The sequence below is a fragment of the Urocampus carinirostris genome, chromosome 4, assembly GCF_059441175.1.
Source record: "Urocampus carinirostris isolate Australia breed hairy pipefish chromosome 4, RoL_Ucar_1.0, whole genome shotgun sequence".
NCBI lineage: Eukaryota > Metazoa > Chordata > Actinopteri > Syngnathiformes > Syngnathidae > Urocampus > Urocampus carinirostris.
In genome coordinates, this window is record NC_142352.1 from 4,310,978 (window position 1) to 4,333,454 (window position 22,477).

The window sequence follows — 22,477 nt, forward strand, 5'->3', positions numbered from 1 at the left end:
TGAGGTTTTGGCTTGATTCCTAACCATTTCTCAATTTTTCTTGTGTTCTCTGTGCATCTACTTTGGAAAATGATATGCAAATGCACGACCTTATAACGCTCGAGAGAGTCCGGAAGCACGAAGTTATTTGATGCAGGCTTCAGATTGGCTGCCGAGTATGCAAATTGCCAAATGAACCAAAATTTCCAAAGCGAAAGAAGATTTCGAAATCGGAATAAAGCAAACGTTTGATTTGGGGGAAAAAAAAAAAAAAAATTAAAATTATTATTTACTTTTTTCTTGAAAAAGTTGATGGCCACCCGGGCGGAGAAGTTTTGTAAGTTGTACGCCCGACGTAAAAAAGTTGTACGCCCCGGGTGTCAGGATGACCAGGGTGAATTACATTTAGCATTACAGTAGACAAACATAGACAAACACTAGGTAACATGTTGAAAATTTGTCCGGAAAGTGCATGACACCAGCGACGCCCCCAGCCTGTAAACTAGTCCAGAAAGTTTATGACGGCCACGACGCAGTTTCCCATCTCTGCCAGCTGGTCCATGCAGGCGTTCACATGCTTCAGGTCAAATGCTGGTCCGCTGACTCATCTCAAATCGTCTTTCTCCTTCGTATCACCACTAGGCAGGCAGTCGGAAAAAGACAGGACAATACAGACTATGAGGTGAACATCAATCATAAGCTTTGGAATAGAAGTGTGTCATAAGCCTTGATTTGGTCTGTGGTTTAGTGTAGGGAGTTGGTCCGATTTCAGTTTTCAGCTCAACTTAAGGGAAACGGGGGATATATTTATTTTCTTGTAGCTATATGGAATTGCCTTGGACAGTTATGAGAGCTTCACAAGCTGTCATGTTTTGGAAATTTTGGTCACGACTCCCGTGGTGGGAACAGCCTTACCCACATCCCATCTTCTCATGTAAATATTGAGACTTCACGTACACCTTTTCATGTCCCGTTTAAATCAGCCACTTTTGGGGGTCGGGTGGACGAGTTTTGCTTTCTGGAGTTTTTAAGTGGGTTATGCCTTGGAGTGTATCATTCAAAGAAGGGAAAAAAATCATGGTGAACATATTGTTCTAATTGCTGTGTTTGGATTCCTGCAGCGTCACGCCTGAAGAGATTTTCACGTCATAGCAATCCATCCTGGGATCACCACAATGTCACTACTGCTGCCCTTGCTGCTGCTGACTGCCATGCAAAACTTCCAAGCTGCCGGTGGGTGTCGACTGTGGTAACAATACACCCCTCGAGGCCCATTAGTCTCCTCCTTCAAAGACCTTTGCAGGGCAAAAAGAAAAGTTGAAACAATTTAAAGTTCCATGGATTTTCCAGAGTTATCGAAAAGCTGGGTATTATTTAAAATTGATGGTACACAAACCAAAGTGTGTTATGATCAGGGTTGGGTAGGGTTACTTTAACTTGATTACTTTCAATTACTTTTGGATTACTCCAATACCAAATATGCTAATAAAAGACAAAATAAACTAAATATGAATGAAATGATGACTCACAACACGTGGTAAGCTTTCTCTCCTGGCTTTGATCTCCGGCAAAACTAACATAAAATGCGACAGAAACAAAATGAAAAGAAATCCAAACAGCTTGCCAACATCATTTCTGCCGTTCCATGTGTTCCGTTACTCCCCAAACCTGCACAAAATTTAGTCATTTCATTCATATTTAATTTCATTTGTCTTTTATTAGCATATTTGGTATTGGAGTAATCCAAAAGTAATTGAAAGTAATCAAGTTAATGTAACCCTACCCAACCCTGGTTATGATGCAGTTTATGTTTTGAAGAGGAACAAGTGAAAAGCTTTAGAAAAAAACACACAACAGCCTTATTTTGAAATCCTAAAAATTCTGGAAATTACATTTAAAAATAAATAGGTAAAATATATTTTTACCAAATAAACGGAGTTTTTATTCAATTGTTGATTCATCAACTAGATGTTCCATCTTTAGGATCCTTTTAAAAATAGGTATCTTCTTTGCCTTATTCCATTTGACCAGGGGTTGGCTCCCACAGTAAATGATGCGATGATAGTCCCACCCAACCGGTGTGTAGCAACACCAGTCGTTGGGAGTCATTAGGTGACCAAACCCCCCAATTCCACCCCCTAATGCAGAGATCCAAGCAGTAGGCATTTGTTACCAATGCTGTGCGTCTTATGTATGACTCTGCTGAAGCGTGAGCCAATGACCGCCCAGTCTCGGCGCCCTACACGTAGCCCAATTGGCCCCGCCCGTGTGGCGCCAGCTGCAGCTTGTTGACAGATTGGTTTCCCCACTATTTAAACCCTGTCATGTCAATCCCCGGTTGTCGGTCCGTCTGCCAATCTCTGTTTTTACACGGCAAGCCCTTTTTCGCCTGTCCCGTTTTTTTGCTCCTGTTTGTCTCCCGCTACGATCTTTTTTGATTTCGAACTTGTCTGCCTTCCCGTCCCAAATTACGACCTCTTTTGATCTCGACCACGTCTGTTCTCCCATCCCGAATAACGATCCGTTTTTGATCTCGATCACGTCTACTCTCCTCTCCTGGCTTTCGACTTGTTTCTGATCCCGATCACGTTTTTGCTCTTCTATCCCGGCTACTGACCCGTTTTTTCCGTTCCCGACACCGCCATCGCTCGCCAGGGAAGTCCCACTTCCGCATTCAGAGTGACCTGCTTCCCGCGTCCAGCAATCCGCAGATCGTGGGCACATCCCCTTCCCTTTCTTCTAATGAAACTTGTGAGAAACGTTACGCGAGTGGTTCCTGTTTCCGTTTTGGTCCTGACAGTATACACTTTCAAAATAAACACAAAAAATATTCACCAACCGTCTTCAACCCGGGAGCTATTTTTTAAAAATGTATATGTAACTGTAAATGGTCTGCATTTATAGGGTGCTTTACAATGTGCTTTACACTTATAGAAGCGTCAGCCATGCAAGGCAACCAACTTTTTATTGGGGGAAAGTGAAGATGAACAGGTGAAAAATTTTAGAAAAAAAACACAACAGCCTTACTTTGAAATCCTAAAAATTCTGAAAATTACACACAGACAAAAAAAGGTAAAACATATATAGTAGGGATTCAGTGTCTTGTCCAAGGACACTTCGACATAGAACACGAGCAGCCAGGAATCGAACCTGCGACCTCTTGATCCCAAGCTTTATCTCCTGACCTACTCCCATCTGTTATAATAAAAGCCAACAGCTACCGGTTTTAAATAAATTTCCAATATTGCAACTTATGTTATTACTATGTTGTTACAATGTTAATAATTTTATATTCACAGGTTGTAATTATCGGAAGTAAGGTTAAAATAATCAAAGTCAAGTCACTGAGCCAATGATTTCCCATGCGTGTCAGGACCAGAATGGAAACAGGACCCACTTGCGTAACGGTTAACACAAGTTTAATTGAAGGAACGAGGAAGGGCTGCGCCCACAATCCGGTGTTCGCTCTCGTACTCGGCTTGTGTTCGGAACACGGAAGTGAATCTTCCGTGGTGAGCGATGGCGGTGTCGGGGATGGGAAAAAAAAACTGGTCAGTTGCCGGGACAGGAGACCAAAAACGTGGTCGGGGTCAGAAACGAGTCCTAAGCCAAGACGGGAGCACAGACCTTGTAGCCGGAGACAAACTGGAGCAAAACGGGACCGGCGGGGGTCAGGGTCGAAAAAGGCTTGCCTTGTATACACGGAGATTCGCAGACGGACTGACAGCAGGAGAGTGACAGGACTGGGTTCAAATAGTAACAGGGAGCCAATCAGAACCCGCGGCGGTTGGCGCCAAATGAGCGGGCACAACTGAGTGACATCAGTAATCTTGACAATGCTAGTTAGAAACCAAATTTCCTAGAAAATCACTACGATCTATCACTGGTAAGCTATTTCCAGAACCAGTCTGCAGGTTACTCTGTTGCTCTCAGGAGGCTACCTGACATGAGCTATAAATGCATTTATTGTAAACATGCACAGTCAATTTGGATGTGGCATTTCTTTTGTATTTAAGATCCAGAAAATGTTGGGATATAACAGTATTTCCTCTCTTAATTTCAATTGCAGGAACCTTTTAATGCTAACATCTGTAATCATATTTATGCCAGGCACATTTCGAAGTTGGTGCACTCCTGATTGCTGTGGGGAGTTTTGTGTCCCCTCCAATGAAAATTGCTCCTAGAGCAGATTTTCCCCTCGTCTGGGAGGGGTGGCCTAGCGATGTCGCAATGAAGGATTCATAACTCGAAAGTTTCACTTCTCTACTAGCCAAAAAGTTGGGTCATCATAAAAAAGTAACAAACAGGCACAGGGTGACTTGATAACGTCTCCAGGCGCTGTAAATAAAAAAAAATAGTCTCGCATGCCAAAATTTGGGATCTGCACTGCGAAAGCTTTATAACTTCACTTTGCTGTTGGTGCAGGTTGGACACAACATTTAAATTAAAAACTGTCTGGTTGATAATGCATGTCAAAATATGGGACGAACATCCTCGGGCAAACCTGAAAGGTTCGGTAGCTTCACTTTATAAACAAACATAATTGTACATTTTCTCCAAGATACGGGCATTTTCCCTATGGACTTTGCTGAGTCGATAAAAACTTGACTTCGGGACTTTGTTCAGGGAGGGAGTACCGTAAATTCCGGACTAGAGAGCGCACCTGATTATAAGCCGCACCCACCACATTTTGAGAGGAAAACCGATTTTGTACATACACAAGCCGCACCTGTATATAAGCCGCATGCGCCCACATTTAAACATGTAACACAAACACAAAATTAACCCAAACCCGACTTCAAGTCCCGCGATTGAAACTAAATGTCCTTCATCAAAGTCCACAGTCCAAAAATCACAGCCGGCAAAATGAACGGAAAATGATACCGGTACTTAAGGTTTGATGCGGACCTGTCCAGGTCCCGTTGAAAGTAATCCAAGGAAAAAAGTGTATCTTTCCAAAGGTAAGGGTGGGAAAAATATATCAGATGAACACATTTACTCACGCAACTCCCTTTTCTTTAACCAAATTTTTAGCCCCTCTTCTTTCCTTGTCGTCACTCACCTTTAGCGGTCCCCACTTAAACTCGGCACCCCGTGTTTGTTCCGCCCCTCATTTTTCGTTCACCCGTGCAAATCAGAATAAGTGTCTAAATTAAATACAAATAAAAACATTACAAAATATACAGTTGCAAATACATATTATACATGGGTTACACATATTTACAAAGAAAGACTGTACACCAAGAGAGTTTTTTGAAGCTTTAATAATAATAATAATATAGCTTTGACAGGGCAGTTAATGGTAGCAACACTCGAGCGCCGCTAGCGGCCGTTAGAAAAATTACATAAATTGGCCGCATCACTGAATAGGCCGCAGGGTTGAAAAAAGTAGCGGCTTATAGTCCGGAATTTACGGTATGTCAAAAATCAGTGACCCGTTTCAGTCATGGCGAAGAGGACCTCACACCTCAACTGTTCATTAGGCGTTTTTTTCTCTCCTGACTCAAATTGTACCACGGGTTGACTCATTACCGGAGGCGCCACATCCACACGGAGGAGGAGTAGACGTGGGCGGCTCATACGATAATTCAGTTTCTCTCTGTTAAGTGGAGCACTGAGTGAATTATTCGGTTGTTCCACGTGTAATTTGATACAAAAACAAAGCAGATCGTCAAGACCCACGGACGATCAAAGGGGTAGCATTAGTCACGCAGGACGATCGCATTTCCAAACAATAACAAAATGGCTGACAAGTCAAATGTAGATCGATGCTTGAAAACCTGATCATGGCTTTTGGGTAAGCTTTGTAGAAACAAATTGCACCAATTTATAAATAAATTGTATGAACATGCTTTTATTTAACTGCATTTGAGTTTTATGGACTTCAGAGCAAATACTGTATCTTCCGCACTATAAGGCGCACCTAAAAGCCTTTATTTTTTTCAAAAGCTGACCATGCGCCTTATAATACAGTGCGCCTTATATATGGATCAATATTAAGTCGCAAAGTCTTGCAACTAAGGCAAGCAGCCACCGACTAGATTTTCCCCCGAAGGCCAAGTCGTCCGCGGTGTATGCTGGGATTTAGATACCGGCGTTTCATTTCCTAACCAATGTGTCAATCATCATTTGAATCAGTCACTATTGGCTAAAGTTATTCGGAGGTAAAGGGGGCGGATCCTTTTTATCATTTACAGGCTCGCATAGGCTAAAGGGGCGAAACAAAGCCTGCAATTGGCCGAAAAAGATGAATGTGAATCACACGTTGGGTTGCACTACGGCATAGAGGATACATTTTTTACTATTCTGTATTTGTAAATATTTTACTCTTCTGGTCGTGACAATCTAGTGGCACAATGGTTATATGCTATCCTGTAATTCTTTAAATATGTGAAAAATTATTTTTTGTGTCAGCATCTTAGCATGTATGCTGATGAGCTTTTATGAGTACTAGTAATTGATGTTTCATGGCTGTTGGCCACATAGGTAAAATAATGGCTTAAATCCTTTATCGTTGAAGCGCTAATGTCTTGAAGGGTGTAATATTTTGACTTTGGCACGTACATTAAAAGAGTGCCCAAGAGAGACAGTGGCATAAAATGCTCGGTAAAGGCCCACGTCATATAATGGCTGTCGACTTGTAATCTGTCTTTCTTTTAACAGCTTTTTGTTTTCTTTCCGCTAATCCTCTGAAAAATACAGTTGCATGGACAGGTGCTGGAAGAAGTTGAACGCTTTTGGTACTTGGGTTGTGATGTGGCTGCAGTTGGTGGAACGGAGTGCGAGGTATTGCACAGAGTGAATCAAGGACGCATGGTTTTGGGTGCTCTGAGGAGAGTAATGAGCAACAAGAGTAGGAGTATGGATGTTGATTGGGGACTGTATGAGAATGGTTTTGCCAACTGTGTTGTATAGTGCAGAGACTTGGAGCCTGAATGCAGATTTGAGAAGGAAATTCAATGTTTTTGAGATGAAGTGTTTGAGGAGTATGTTACGAGTGACAAGATTGGATAGATTGAGAAATGAAATTGTGAGAGACAGAACTGGAGTAGTAGTGGAACTGAGCAAGTGTGTGGATAAGAGAGTACTCGATTGGTTTTGGACACATGGAGAGGATGGATGAAGAGCAAATGTTGAAGAGGAACTACACTGCAGAAGTAAATGGAAAGAGACCAAAAGGAAGGCTGTGGATGGATAGTGTCATGAGTGCACTGGAGGAAAGAAATGTAATGGAAGCCAGAGCTCTTGTGGGTGATAGGAATGAGTGGAGAGGTGTTGTGAAAGGATAGTGGGATGTTTGGACGTGTTCTAAGGGATGGGCAGGGCACCCGTATGATGCGGCAGGGGTAAACCAGTGAAAGCTGTCGGGCCCTACTGTTGAACAGAAGAATGTGTTGTGTCACCCTGACCTGAGTGACATGGCCGCTTCCTTGTGTCTCGTTTCATCTGGAGGGATGAAAGCATGACTGACTTGGGTGCTTAACTTGTGGGTGTTTGGGCATTTGGGTTGGCCATGGTCCCAAAAATTTCGTGTACGATTTTGTTTTTGCTCCTTTTTTCCATTTTTATTGTCTTTGTTTTTTGTATGTGTTTGTCTTGCTGTCGGTCACCCCTCTCGAGGGATATGACCAGGGTAGATAGATGGATAGAATCCTCTGAACGGGTCGTAGCTAGCTATTTGTCCCAGCTGACACTGGACAACAGGTGGACTTGACATTGGACATTGGCCAGTCAGTTGTGGAGTACAGACAACAATTCACTTTCACATTCGACCCACATGTGAGTTGAAACTTCTAGAAACCAAGCATGTCCTGCTTGAGACAAACTCATGTTCTCTTCGAACGGACAGACTGAGGAGATAATTTCTTCCTCATTTCATGAGGCTCTTTAACTCCACCCGAGGGAGTAAAAGCCCACATTAAACCCCACCCCCACATTTGCATTTTACCCTATTTTTATTACAGTATGTATTTTCTGTAGCACTATTTAAATACTCAATAGAAAAACGTTATATTGGGTATTTTTGTATTCTATATCTTTTATTTTATTATTTTATTTTTCAACACAATTATACTGCTGGCGGTGTGAATTTCCCTACGGGGAAATTCTATCTATATCTATCTAAAAGGTTGTTTCTAGGTTATTTTACAAGTCCATCGTTATTGTTGACGCTTTGTTACACGAGTACAGCCAGACAGCCTTAACACCTTAGCTTATCGGTTGAGTAGAATACAACATGGGTTGGTTGGATTTCACTGTGCGGCGGGGAGCTTAGGGCTAATTAAAATAAATTAAAGTAATTGGATAGACCTCCCAGAGAGGGAAATGAAGGTCTTTACAAGCTTGATAGTTGAAAATGCTCTTTCCACCTCTTTCTTTTAGATTGATTCTGCGGATAGGGTTCACTTTGACTTGCACACAAATCAAATTTTGGGCTAACACCTTATCTGGAGTCTTGCTAATACAATTTCGTTCATCGTAGGGTTCCATTAAGTGTCCGTCTGTAAGAACGATTTCTGTGCATTGCATACCCAATTTCGTAAACTTCTCCAGTCTTGTCTGCTGAAGTGTAGCGTTGGCTCAATCCCACTACCTTTCTCTAACTGTGAATTCATTGAGACAGAGTGCATTACCCAACAAGCACCTCATCATTATTTCAACAAGTCATCAAAATGCGGGCCTGTGGGACTGTTTAAAAATTGATCCAGGTAATATGCAGCTATTGCACTTCTGCGGGGGTACGCAGGACCCAGAGCCATTGTGTGGTTGACCGTGCATTTCGTGGAATGACGTGACCCATTTGGGCGGACGCTGAGCCGTGCTTGGAAACCTTTACATACTCAGCTACTTTGCTGATGAGGAAGCAATTATGGGGGAACCCCTTGTCCTCTTTGCCAACACTCTAGGGGGGTTGTTTGGCGGCGTAGAAGCACATGTTTAAGGTTTTAGGGTTTAATGACAAGGAGTAACCAGTTAACCCTTTATACATTTCTGTGGGGTTAAGATCAAGCTACGCACATTCTTGTGGCATTTTAGGATGTCTCAGAAAGAGTTGACAACATCCACAGTTTTCATATTGAAACCAACACAAAATTAATTTTGAACTGCAAAATTGCAGTGATAATGTTTTAGTTTTTTTTTGTTTTTTGTTTGTTACATCTGAGTGGCCAGCTCGGTGGCCTTGGGGTATGGCACCCGCCCTGAGACTGGGAGGTTGCTGGTTCAAGTCTCAGCTGGGTCATACCTAAGGCTTACAACATTGGTACTCATTGCCTCCCTGCTTGGCGCTCGGCATTAGGGGTTGGAATTGGGTGGTTTGCTCACCTAATGACTCCCAACACTTAAGTTGGGTTGGGCGAGGGGGCTGGGAATCCCCTCCTCTGTATTGATTTCCCAGAAAGAGTCAGAAAAAAAAGACTCTAGCCACCTCCCACTAGGGGGACATGGCTCTGGTATATAATATAATATAACATCTGAGTGGACATATTCTTGGTTTTAATCAATGGATGGACATTTTATCTGTCTGTCTGTCTATCTACCCATCTACCTATCTACCCTGGTCATATTCCTCGAGAGTGGTGACCTACAGCAAGACGAACACATACAAAAACACAGAAAATGAAAAAAAGGGCCGGTGCGAGAATTCTCCCACCATGGTCCGCTGCGTGCCGTAAAAGGCAACTAAAGTGGAGGGAGCAAGGGGCCTGGGGATCCTATCCTCTCCTCTCCATCTACTCTCTAAGAAACAGCAAGGCAAAGATAGGGGGGCGGGAGACCGAAAGGTCTCGCAAATCCTAGTTATAGGGTCACTAAATGTGAGAGGATGTGGAAGTAAAGCGACTGAGTGGAAGAAAGAGGAGATTGGAAGGATGATGACTAAAAGGAAAGTTGATGTGTTAGCCTTGAGTGAAAAAAATATGTCTAGAAAAATAGGGTTTATATTTTACACGTGGCAGACCTTGTCCGTGTTTTCTATCTAATAGTAAATATGTGCCTGTTTTTGTTTCGCCATCCTGAATGATTAAATCGTCTGAAAAAACGTGTCGTGAACAACTCAGCGCAGATCTAACATTCAGGTATCAGGTTTGCAGGGTTACGGCGTTGACGCTAAATTTCCCATGTGCTTGGTGCTCTGTAGTCCTGAATCTACGGTAAAAAAAATGAAGAAAAAAAAAGAACAACTTCCTAAAAAGTGGACTGGGGTAGCATTTATTGCTGTGCGGTTTCTCTTCTTCATCCTTTAAGTTTTCTGCCCTCAAGTGAGATCTGACCTTGTGACCGTTTCTCTACCTTGTCAGCTAGCCTCTTTCTTTTTCTTTTTTTATTCATTTGTGAGACCGCAGCTCATCAAAAGGCTCTTGGTGTCTGTGGATTTGTAAGCCAGAGGCTCTTATCAGACTGCCCGGGCCCATTAGTGGGTTATTGACAGGATATGAGATGGCTCGTGTCAACGAAGGAGGCAAGAGGGAGGTGGCAGTGGACACAGAGGGAAGAAAGAAAGGCAGAGATTGAACATAGAATACACAGAGAAAGAGATTTAATGGAGAGAAAAAAACAGCACAAAGAATGTCCAGTCCTGATTTATGGCTCTGCGGGAAATAAGCAAGTCTGAGTCCTTATCTCGCCGATCACCTGGATGTCTCCCTGGCGAGGACACTCTTTTGTGATTACTCCAAGAAAACATAAGAGAGGAGATTATATTCAGGTTTGATGTTGAAAGTGACCTTTTAATATGCAAAAAGATTAGTTTGATGATGTGACGTGTTGGGCTGGGACAAGACAGCAGGAACATCTGTGGATAAAGCTAACTTTGATGATCATGCAAAGGCAAGATTGACTGATCCATCAACCAAACTAATAGAGCTCCTGCTGGGTCCCACGGCACCACAGAAACCCTTTAATGCACACTTAGGCTGAGTTTTCTGGAAGTTGAACTACTTACTCGAGCATGGACCATGATTGGGAGTCATCAATGTGGCTCCTAAATCTACACGGACAAGGCTGCAGGGCAGATGAGATGGTACAAGACTCCTATCAGGTGCAAATTGAGGTGATCCTCCTCAAAGTGTAATACCCAGGGGTACTCTTATGTCTCTATGTCTTTTATTTTTTTAGATGTCAATTATGTCATTAAAGAGGGCCTTGCAATTGGTGACCAGTCATTTTTTGTTTAAACGCCCGGAATAAATATAAAATAGACTGCAGGATCACAAACTAACACCAGGGGGCAGTATTGTACAAGCATCTTTGCCACAACAGGGCTCTTGAAAATCCCTTCCCTTGGTCTTTAGGATGTAGAATGCTTACATTTGCTTGGATTTTATTTTTGTTAACATAACATGACTAAAGACTTAATCAAAGTGCATTAACAATAATATTACCATCAAAGTCTGGAATAAAAAAACACATTGTAGAGGATATTCATGGCTAAAATGTAAGTCTCCTTGATTCTTTCTGACCCACCTCAAATGTGTCCGTGCCGTGTCGCATCATTAACAATCAATTGTTCTAAACCCTTAGTTTTTGCCCATTTAGCTTGTTAAGTTAATCATTTTGCCTTTTCATTTACTCTTTATTGATTATTCACAAACAAGTGAGAATTACCCTTTTGATTGCGTGAGCACACTGGGATTAGCATATGGGCTCAATCGTTGGGTAAATATCTCAGACTCGGACATATATTGAACAGCAGTTATTACCCTGACAGAGGGAAGACTGGATTGCACTAATTATATGGCAGGAAAAAACGAAAGGTCAAGTGTCTTGCATTCCATTGAATATAAATATTGTCTTAATAAACTAGTGAGGAAGGCGGGCTATGTTGTGGGCACAGAGCTTGACAGCCTGACAAATGTAGCTGAGAGACGGGCACTGAACAAGCTGCGGTCAATCATGGACATTTCATTACATCCACTACACAGCATCATCTCCAAACAAGAGCAGCTTCAGCGACAGACTGCTGTCACAGTCTTGTTCCACGGACAGACTGAGGAGATCATTACTTCCTCAAGCCATGAGGCTCTTTAACTCCACCCGGGGGAGTAAAAGCCCACATTAAACCCCACCCCCACATTTACATCTTAACCTATTTTTATTACAGTGTGTATTTCCCGTAGCACTATTTAAATACTCTATATCAGGGGTGGCGAACACGTTTGACACAAAAAGCCGAAATTTTTAGTCAAAGAGCCACACCATGCACTGACCTGCCACGTGACAAACAAACACAATTAAGTCAAGTCAAGTTGAGTCATTTTTATTTGTATAGCCTTTAATCACAAAGAGTCTTAAAGGGCTTCACAGGTTATTACACAGACTATTTTTTCAGACTATTATTATACCATCCCCTGATCTGGAACCAACATGAGGGCAAGGAAAAACTCGAAAATTAAAAACATTATTTCCCATAACACACATAACATAACACATAACACTATTTTCGTTTCGCTTTGCATTTTGCCATTTTGACCATGCAATTGCGCACTGCTCGCACATTCTCAGCGCACAAGAAAATCTAGCCAGCGCACAAAAATGAGAGCTCAAAATGACTAATTAAGAAGCCACTTAAGTCAAAGTTACAGTGCATAAAGGTAAAAATACACGGGTTTTCCCTGACGTTGCGGTATTTTGAAGTCAATGTCGAACGAAGTTGAAAAGTAAAGTTAGTAGAGTTTGTCGAGAACCGGCTTCTTCGGCTCGGCTCACTAAAAGGAACCGGCTCTCTCGGGTCCTTATCGGCTCTTCAGGTTTATTTTTGCTTCTTGCTTTTTGCCCAACATGACCAAATATTATGTAAAACTATTCACAGAATGACTTAAAAGAAGGGGGGGAATAGAACAAAAAAGAAAAAAATACCAAAATGAAAAAGTAGGGGAAAAGCTGGGAAAAAAAGAAACAAAAGGAAGAGAAAAAAAAAGAAGGAAAAATTTAGAAAAAAGCCAGAAAAAAGAAAAGAAAGAAATGTAGGAAAAAAGTAAATGGAGAACAAAAAGAAAAAAGTAACAGCTCGGAATAAATAAACACAATGAGACTTTTTTATAAACCAATTTGAAAAAAAAAGTAGAAAAAAAACACGGAAAAAAGAAGAAAAAGTTTGTGTTGCATTCAAATAGTTTCCAATTGTATCAAGTGAATCTTGTTGCCAACATTGTACTTCCACTCAAAAATGTGACTAAGTACAGTTCTGTATCTTGCAACCGACTAAATAAGCCCCCAAAAATGTTAATATTATGCGACAAAATATATCAGGAAAAGAAAGAAATGGATATCTTGTGAAATAATTGTAAGTACAAACGACGTTTGTAGGCCGTAAAACCTTTACAATAGTACATGAGTCAATTCATTCAAAAGAGAAAAATAATTTTGCATTGCCGGAAACTCAGCAAAATGTAACTTGATGTCATGTTTTTGACATGTTTGATAATTAATTATCTTGCCACACTTGGGATTATGGTTGCTCACTGTTGTTTCAAGCGTTGCTCACCGACTTTGTGTGAACGCTCAGACCCGTGGAAAATTACAGGGAACATTGGATTCAAGTGTGTTTTAAGAGGGGGAAAAAAACTAAACATGAAACGAGGCAATGAGCCATACTATATTGAAAATATGATGAGGCAAAGAGCCGCATTCTGATTGGCCAAGAGCCGTATACGGCTCTAGAGCCGCGTGATCGCCACCCCTGCTCTATAGCAGCACATTAGATTCGGTATTTTTGTATTCTATATCCTTTATTTTATTATTTTATTTTTCAACACAAGGATACTGCTGGAAGTGTGGATTTCCCTATGAGGATGAATAAAGTATCTATCTATCTATATTTTCATGGGTGGAAAATTAAAATAAGACGGCAGGCTTAATTATTTAAGATGAGAGTTAGGGACTTTTTTGTTTTTATTTTCCTTTTCCCAGTGGTCAACCTGCTAATGTTTCATTGTAGCATAAAATTGTGTTTTACTTCCAGCGGTGTGTGACTTTGCATGACGATCCTAGCACGGAGAACATTTGTTATTAGCCGGGTGTTTGTCAACGTGACCGATGTCAGTCATGCTGACAGGGAGCTCTTTGCTCCACTGCAGCTCTCGTACAGCTTTTCCATTGTAGTGTCAAGAGTTCTTCATGTACAACTCCTCACACTGTTGCTATGGGCCTGTCAGTAGCCAAGCAGCTGCGGAATATCAAAGCAGTCTCTGGCCTTTGGGGGTAAGGATGGAGGACTGCACGTGTGCGTACATGTTTGTTTGATTGTACTGAATCTAGTTATTAGTAGGCATCGGCGTCATCAGCCGGCGTTTCTTAACGGAGCGAAGGCTTGTATTTTATTGATTTAGATCTGTGACTCTACCAACATGTCAGGACCAGAACGGAAACAGAACCCACTTGCGTGATCTTTACCACAAGAGGAAGGGCTGCGTCCACGATCCGGTGTTCGCTGGGCGCGGGAAGCAAGTCGCTGTCGTACTCGGATTGTGATCCGAACACGGAAGTGGATCTTTCGTAGCGAGCGATGGTGGTGTCAGGGGTAGAAAACTGGTCGGTAGCCGGGAATGGGAGAGCAAGACGTGGTCGGGGTCGGAAACGAGTTGTAAGCCGGGACGGGAGAGCAGACGTGGTCGGGATCAAAACAGGTCGTAGCGGGAGACAAACCGGAGCAAAAAAAAAACGGGAAAGGTGTGAGTCCGGGTCAAAAAAGGCTTAGTATACACGGAGATTCGCAGATGGACTGACAAAAGGGGACAGACAGGACTGGGTTCAAATACTGACAGGGAGCCAATCAGAACCCGCGGCAGTTAGCGTCAAAAGAGCGGGCACAGCTGAGTCACATCAGTAATCATGACACAACAGTAAAGTCTTTATTTTAATATCTTACTAACTTGCCTCTACATGTTTTATCACTGCTCTAGAGATAGTCATTTTAACTAGATAAAACTTAAGAAATCAGGAAGACGATAGCAAAATGGCTCAGTGTTGTATTGGGGGAGGATAAATTTATATGCAATGCACATGAAGCACAGTAAAAAAGGCCTTCCTATATGCGTAAATTAATTTTTTAAACCGGAAGCTTAAATCAAAGATGCTGGATGATTGAGGATAATAATACATTTTCTTCAATGCAGCTTTCTGGACACCCAAGTTCCATGTACAGAGAATATCAAACAACAATAAAACAGGGATAAAACAAAGTAATAAATAGCAAATAAAACCAAAGTAAAGTTAAAATTAGAGTTTCGGTAACTTACTGCTACATGTTTCCTCAAGTTCAATGTTGAATTCTTGAATACAGAAATATCCGTTTGTTTATGCAAACAAAGGAAACATTACATATTGTAGCTGGTGTTTTTCACTCTTTTTAAGGGGAACATGCTTTTGAATGCCCCCAATAAGCAGGTCGGCGCCTTGCATGGCTGCATGGCCGCTATTGGTGTGTGAGTGTGTGTGTGAATGGGTAAGAGTGAAGCACATTGTAAAGCGCTTTGGGAAGTCTTCATTGACTTAAAAAGCGCTATATAAATACCATTTACCATGTGAGGCCAGGGGTGCTCCTCCTCTTCTGTGTTTTCATAGTCAAAATTGCTAAGCGACGTTTTCGATCTGTTACATCCGTAACCAACTTTTTCCCCGCTAAAGTTGAATATGGTCACGTGACATGGCTGCTACGTTTGGTTGGTTAAACATGGTAGCCTCTGGCGGAGTTCTGCGTCAAAATAAATGGGCCTTAGCGGAGACGGACGGACGCGTACTTACGTGGAAGGTTATTAAGTAACGACTTCAATGTTGCATAATGTAGTGCAGTAAAAGTACCGTTTTTTTCCCCCCCACAAATTTACTCAAGTCAAAGTATAGGGATTTAAAAATACTCCTAGAAGTACAAACTTTCCAAAACTTACTCAAGCAAATACTCAGTTTCTACCCACCTTTGGATCTCTGTGTCCCCCTCCCTCCAACTGACCTCCCACACCACCCATACTCAGCAGCATGCAAACACGTTCGCTACGGGGGCTCATAATAATCTGGCATTTTATTTCATTAATATCATCTTATTACTGTATTTTTAATTATTAATTGAATGTGTTTTAGTGTTCAGAAGGATGTGTTTGGGAGAACGAGAGCAGAACATTTAGTTTTTGTGATTTTATATAAAAAAAAGTGCGCTCGTTACACGAGCAACTCTTGCTTAAAACACCACCACTGAAGTAAACAACCACAGACCCTAAATTCCTTTGTCACTGCTAAAAACACCACCACTGAAGCAAGTTATCACATTGCTCACTGCATACATAGCAAAGCACGGAAAACCATTTATATCTGCGACCAAATCTGCTGTTATTTCTGTTGCAGTTATTTTAGAGTAGCCTTCTGCCTTGTTGTTGTTATTAAGCTTGGAGAAAGAGGTACCACTGTATTATAGTTGGGAGATTTACCAGCTGGTTGACCACTGCAGTGTACTGCCTGTCCCACACACACTTTACAACAGCAATCCTTTCGACAACCGCACTAAAAACGTCTTCGCTCCTCATTTGTTTTACAAGATAACTCATCAAAAACGTCTTCAGCGACAATGTATATAAATCACGGGTGTTGGGCACCATTACTGATTTTTAAACGTTCCCCTTTAGCCGCACTTGCTACGAGTCTCCTTTCCCATCATCACAGGCACATATAGCGTTCCCAGCTTGCCAACACCTGACAAAAGCACCGTCATTGTGACGGTTAGTCTTGAAATCAGAGTGGGGAGCGGTGTGAAGATCATTTAAAGACTTTTTTTGTCCATTCCTAGTTAGCGCTCACCGCTAAGCAGGGCCGGCTGCCAGCAGCCGCCAAGGCTTAAATGAGTTTATTTCATGTCGGCTGTGAAAGTGCCCGTCTCTGTCACGTAGGCACTCAAACAGAGCTGAGGCCCATAAACACAAAGTGCAGCGTGTAAATCCCGGTAGCTTGACGTCTCCCAGCCATCCCTCCATGGCTGTTCAGCATGTCTTTATAGAGAGGGCAGGAGAGGAGAATCCTGACTTCCCCTCTGGGAAGACCCCACTGGCAAAACGACTTTGTTTACCACCCACCTGCTTCTCCTCTAAAAAAATATTACAACTTTGTTTGTGAGAGGACACTGGGAAGACTGCCACATCTACCAGCCACCTACCTCTCCCTTAAGGCCTTTAGTCTTTTATGTCTGAGGCATTGTGACTTTATTGGAGAATGTTAGCATCAGTATTGCTAATATTAGCTTCAACGGCATGCATTCGACAGTATGTTAGCAAGCGTATACCAAACAACTCTCGTATGGTCAATCAATTTGTTATGACCTAACTAAGAAATGTTTAGATTTGTTTTGACGGCTGGTCAATACGAAGTGATAACAAAAACACGAAGAGTAAGACATTATTTAAACCAGGGGTCAGCAACCTTTTCGGTGTGGAGTGCCACTTTCAAATTTCCTTGTAAATCAGCGTGCCGCACCAAGATCAATGACTCCCACAACATTTTTTTTTTTATATCCAAAAGAGCTGTAATTGTACACCAGTCCGAATATACAACATGCATATACATATAAATAGTATAACTGACCAAATTATCTTCCACTATTCTTGTTTATCAATAAACTAAAAAATGAATGTGAGCAACATGTGGATAGGCCTGTAGACATCCATGACTTCAACTTTTCACCACAAGAATCAACCTGAATCAACCACTCTTCATCAACAATGAACTACAATCAAAAATAAGTGATATTGACAGCGACCATACCATTCATCAATTAAATCTTATTGCAGAAAATATCAAAACTTGAAATAACAGCAACAAGGCAGAAGGCTACTTGAAAATTACTACAAAAGAAATAACAGCTGATTTGGTCGCAGATATAAATGGTTTTCCGTGCTTTGCTATGTATGCAGTGAGCAATGTGATAACTTGCTTCAGTGGTGGTGTTTTTAGCAGTGACAAAGGTTTTTAGGGTCTGTCGTTGTTTGCCGCGTTTCAATGTCTACGCCTTGAATTCATGTTTCGTCACGTAATGACGTTTAACACTTGATGTGCGAGGTACAACGCTCTTGAGGCACAAAGCACAAACAGCACAATCATTTTTTGCACAAGCCGTCAGTCAAAGAACAAGATTTTTTTCGCTAAAGGAGCTGTCATTATTCATTCATTTATCTCGCGCCGGTGTTTCTGTGGCTGGGTCAACACAAGGATTTCTCCTCTTCTGCGAGTCGAGAGGAGGGGTGCTACCGTAAAGCCTCTAAACAACACGGTGCGCAAGTGAAAGTCTAAATTTCAGGTAAAAATGCGCATTTTAAAAAAATAATCATTATTATTTTGCCGTGCGCTCGCGTGCCACTGGTTAACTCCTTGCGTGCCACTGCTGGCACGCGTGCCTTAGGTTGCTGACCCCTGGTTTAAGCTGTTGTTCCAATTAACCTTAGTTGATCAGTTTCTGCAGGTTTCTGATTTTTTTGAGATTTTTGCTAGAAAAATGCATTCAGTTGCAGTATGTTTGATGTTTTAATTGAGGGAGGAAACAAAAATGTGATCATTTGTGGTTTTCCCTTTATGTTATTAGAACGATTGACATTGTTTATTCAATATTGAATTATGACTTAAAAAAAAAAAAAAAAAAATTATGTGGAGAGTAAATTATTAGTAAGATTTCCGAAATCACGCATTTAGTTTCTCTCATTTCCAACCCTTACTAACACATATAGTGGCTTGCAAAACTATACGACCCCCTTGCACTTTGTGACCTTTTGCCACATTTCAGACTTCAAACATAAAGAAATGAAACTGTAATTTGTTGTGAAGAATCAACAATAAGTGGGACACAATCATGAAGTGGAACACACTTTATTGGATATTTTAAAGTGTTTTGACAAGTAAAAAAAAAGGAAAAAGTGAGAGTCCAAAAATTTTCAGCCCCTTTACTTTCAGTGCAGCAAACTCTGTCCAGAAGTTCAGTGAGGATCTCTGAATGATTCAATGTTGATCTAAATGACTAACAATGATAAATGGAATCCACCTGTGTGTAATCAAGTCTCCGTTTAAAGGCGCTCTGGTCAGATGAGACCAAAATCAAACTTTTTGGCAACAATGCAAGACGTCATGTTTGGCGTAAAAGCAGCACAGCTCATCACCCTCAACAAACCATCCCCACAGTCAAACATGGTGGTGGCAGCATCAGGGTTTGGGCCTGCTTTCATTCAGCAGGTACAAGGAAGATGGTTAAAATTGATGGGAAGATGCATGGAGCCAAATACAGGACCATTCTGGAAGAAAACATGATGTAGTCTGCAAAAGACCTGAGGTTGGGACGGAGATTTGTCTTCCAACAAGACAATGATCCAAAACCTAAAGCTAAAGCTACAATGGAATGGTTCACCAGAAAACATATCAAGGTGTTAGAATGGCCGAGTCAAAGTCCAGACCTCAATGCAATAGTGAATCTGTGGAAAGAACTGAAAACTGCTGTTCACAAACGCTTTCCATCCAACCTCACTGAGCTCGAGCTGTTTTGCAAGCAGGAATGGGCAAAAATATCGGTTTCTTGATGTGCAAAACTGATAGAGACATACCCCAAGCGACTTGCAGCTGTAATCGCAGCAAAAGGTGGCGCTACAAAGTATTAACTCAATGGGGCTGAATCATTTTGCACACCCACTTTTTCGTTTTTTATTTGTTAAAAAGTTTAAAATATCCAATAAAGTGTGTTCCACTTCATGATTGTGTCCCACTCATTGTTGATGCTTCACAAGAAATTACAGTTTTATATCTTGATATTTGAAGTCTGAAATGTGGCAAAAGGTCACAAAGTTCAAGGGGGCAAATAGTTTCGCAAGCCACTGTAGTATCTTACTTATAAAAAAACATACATTTCTTAGCCTTTATTCAAAAAAAACAAAGCATGTTTCATTATGTTAGGCTCCTTACCCAGTGAAAGGCAGAACAGGCGGAATGCGAGCGCCACAACATAATTTAAATAAAAGTTTAGTGCTAATCTTGCAAACACATTTAAAAATGCAGTAACTCACCTTTGTCCATTTGGCCCTTGCATTTGACCTTCCCCCTGCTTGAGTCTGTGTTCGCTTTTCTGCTTTCCCATTTGCATCTGATGTGGGAGAAGTGGCAAAATGTTTATCAATTGTGGACTTTGACTATTTTGCATGTCTTACAAGAAAGGTTGCCTATGCTTTTGAGTAATAATAGTGGGGAGTTGATTCTCCGATTTGCAGATTAAGGCAATTGACAATCTGTAGAAATGTTAAGGTCATTTAGTATTGTCACAATACAATTTGCCTATGTTACAACTAATTAGTCAAAACTGAATTAATGGGGTTTGGCTCAAGTTGCTGTAAAGTTAGAAATCAAAACATCACAAAGTTCTTAAGTGTCTGATAAATGCCAACTTAACAGTAATTTATCAATATGTATATGGTTCACCCTTCTTTTTCTGTATAGCGAGATCCCTTCCCTATAGCAGAGTCTGAAATAACGTCTGCCCGGACGCCCGGGTGTGCATCTTTTTCGTCGGGCATACAATTTACATAACGTCTCCGCCTGGGTGGCCGACAACTTTTTCAAGGAAATTTTTTTTTTTTTTTTTTCAAATCAAATGTTTGCTTTTTTCCGATTTCGAAATCTTCGTTCGGTTTGGAAATTTCGGAATTTCGTTTGGCAATTCGCATACTCGGCAGCCAATCAGAAGCCTGCATTGAGTAACTTCGTGCTTCCGGACTTTCCCGAACGTTATAAGATGGTGCATTTGCGTATCATTTTCCAAAGTAGACGCACTGAGAACACAAGAAAAATGGATAAGTGGTTCGGAATCAAGCAAAAACCTCAGCCCCAGAAGAAAGATTCAAAAGAAGCTAACAAAATTGATGACGCTAAAAAACGTAAACGTACATTAAAAGAATCGTGGAAAGAGGAGTTTACGTGGCTTGTAGCAAACATTGCATGAATGAAGATGAGGAAATACAGGTACTGATTGGAAAACGGCGATGTCATATACTGTACATGCAATGAATGTTATAAGTAGATTTATAATAAACTTAATTTTAAGGTGTTTTTCTATTATATATTCTGATTATCAATCCTTAATACTTTGCAACAATGTTTTTTTTTTTTTTTTTGCGATTAGTCGTCTTATTGTGTTTCAAGTTGTGAAAAGTTGTCTGCCCTGGTGTCCGGTAACTTTTTGTCATGAATTTCAGACACTGCTTATAGGACTGCATTCTTAACCAGAGGTAGAATATGGTCTTTTTTGTTTCTCTTGCTAGGATGTAGGTCACCAAAAAGTCAAGCCGAGATAGGGCCCAATGTCAAGTGCAGTGAATGCTCCCATGAGGCAAAGATAGCCCGAGGAAGTAACGTCGGTCATGAGTTCAGGTTCTCCAATAAGATAGAACGATGCTTCTTCGAGTATTCCCTTTTTTCTGATTTTTAATCCTTCCATTGTCTTAAAAAGTAGCTTTTTTGACCACAGTGCTTGCAGTGTCTGTTTATTGTTATACTACAGAGGACGAGCACATATGCTAGTTAATCCACATATTGAAACTTCAACTAGGGAAGTAGTTTTCTTGATTCTAATCCCACAGTGCCCATGTTCGTTGTTATTGCGGGTGCCAAGCGAGTCTAAGCATGGTATAGGTTATGTAGTGTTTGTCAGTCCTTAGAGAGGCGGCCAGGGCACAGAGGCATTGCACGAGTAAGCACATCCCCACATTGCTAAGGTAAACAGACATATATCCACACTCCTACATTCTTTATTAGCTTCCACTTCATGTCCTATGGCGGGTACACTCTTGATTTCTTGCCGTCCTTCATGACTTCTGCAGCAAAAGCTTTTTTTCAAACCGACCAAGTGGTGAACCTCGTGTCTTTTGGCACTTTATTTTTAACAGTTTCCCATTTGTGTAATTCTTTGGTAAGTACATACTTTCTTTAACTAGAGCAGCCCAGTCACGGCGTAGGAACTTAAGGTGCCTGATTTCCGATAATGTCAGCTGCCGACCTTGGTCTTGGCTTCGCTTTGTTCATAACTCCCGCCCTTGATGCCAATTTCCAAAAGTGTTCTCTATGTTCTCTTTCCAAATGCTGGTCAGTGTGACTACACTAAGAGGGTACTGAACATGATTAGTTTCTTCTATGTTTGAGTCAGCCTGAGTGGAGGATTTAGATTGTTCTCATCCTTGTTTTCAGATACAAAAACAAGGGCAAAATATTGTACGATATTAATGAAGCTGCCAAGCTGCCAGCGTCTCCGAAGTAATTATTGCTGCTCATTTTTGGATGGATAACTGTGCATTGTAGCAATCTCAGAGCCTCCTGAGGAAATCTGCTCCAAACAGTGCTGATATTTTTCAACATAATAAATGTATCCATCTCCTCAAAACTGGAATGCTTACCTACATCCTATCTATATAAAAATAATTGGGAGCTGGGATTTCTTCCTTTTGTTTTCCATACTTTATTTTGATTTGCATTTTGTTGTTTTGTAGCCGTTATTTAT

General features: G+C 41.2%; 1 protein-coding gene and 1 long non-coding RNA gene across 3 annotated transcripts in view; one reads left to right on the forward strand and one right to left on the reverse strand.

Annotated features, from left to right (window-relative positions):
- Window positions 1-22,477, forward strand: part of cd276 (CD276 molecule) — a 174,214-nt gene that overhangs the window by 4,114 nt on the left and 147,623 nt on the right. For both annotated transcript variants that reach the window (XM_088333500.1, XM_088333501.1), the window contains exon 2: window positions 1,101-1,212. In XM_088333500.1, coding sequence (XP_088189626.1) covers window positions 1,155-1,212 — 58 coding nt within the window. In that variant the 5' untranslated portion in view covers window positions 1,101-1,154. The remainder of the gene's footprint in view (window positions 1-1,100; window positions 1,213-22,477) is intronic.
- The window catches only part of LOC148366696 (uncharacterized), a 41,679-nt gene continuing 33,443 nt past the window's right edge, over window positions 14,242-22,477 (reverse strand). Inside the window, exons 3-4 of the long non-coding RNA XR_015850232.1 lie at window positions 19,998-20,074; window positions 14,242-14,505 (exon numbers count right to left, since the gene is read on the reverse strand). This is a non-coding gene — a long non-coding RNA (uncharacterized LOC148366696). The remainder of the gene's footprint in view (window positions 14,506-19,997; window positions 20,075-22,477) is intronic.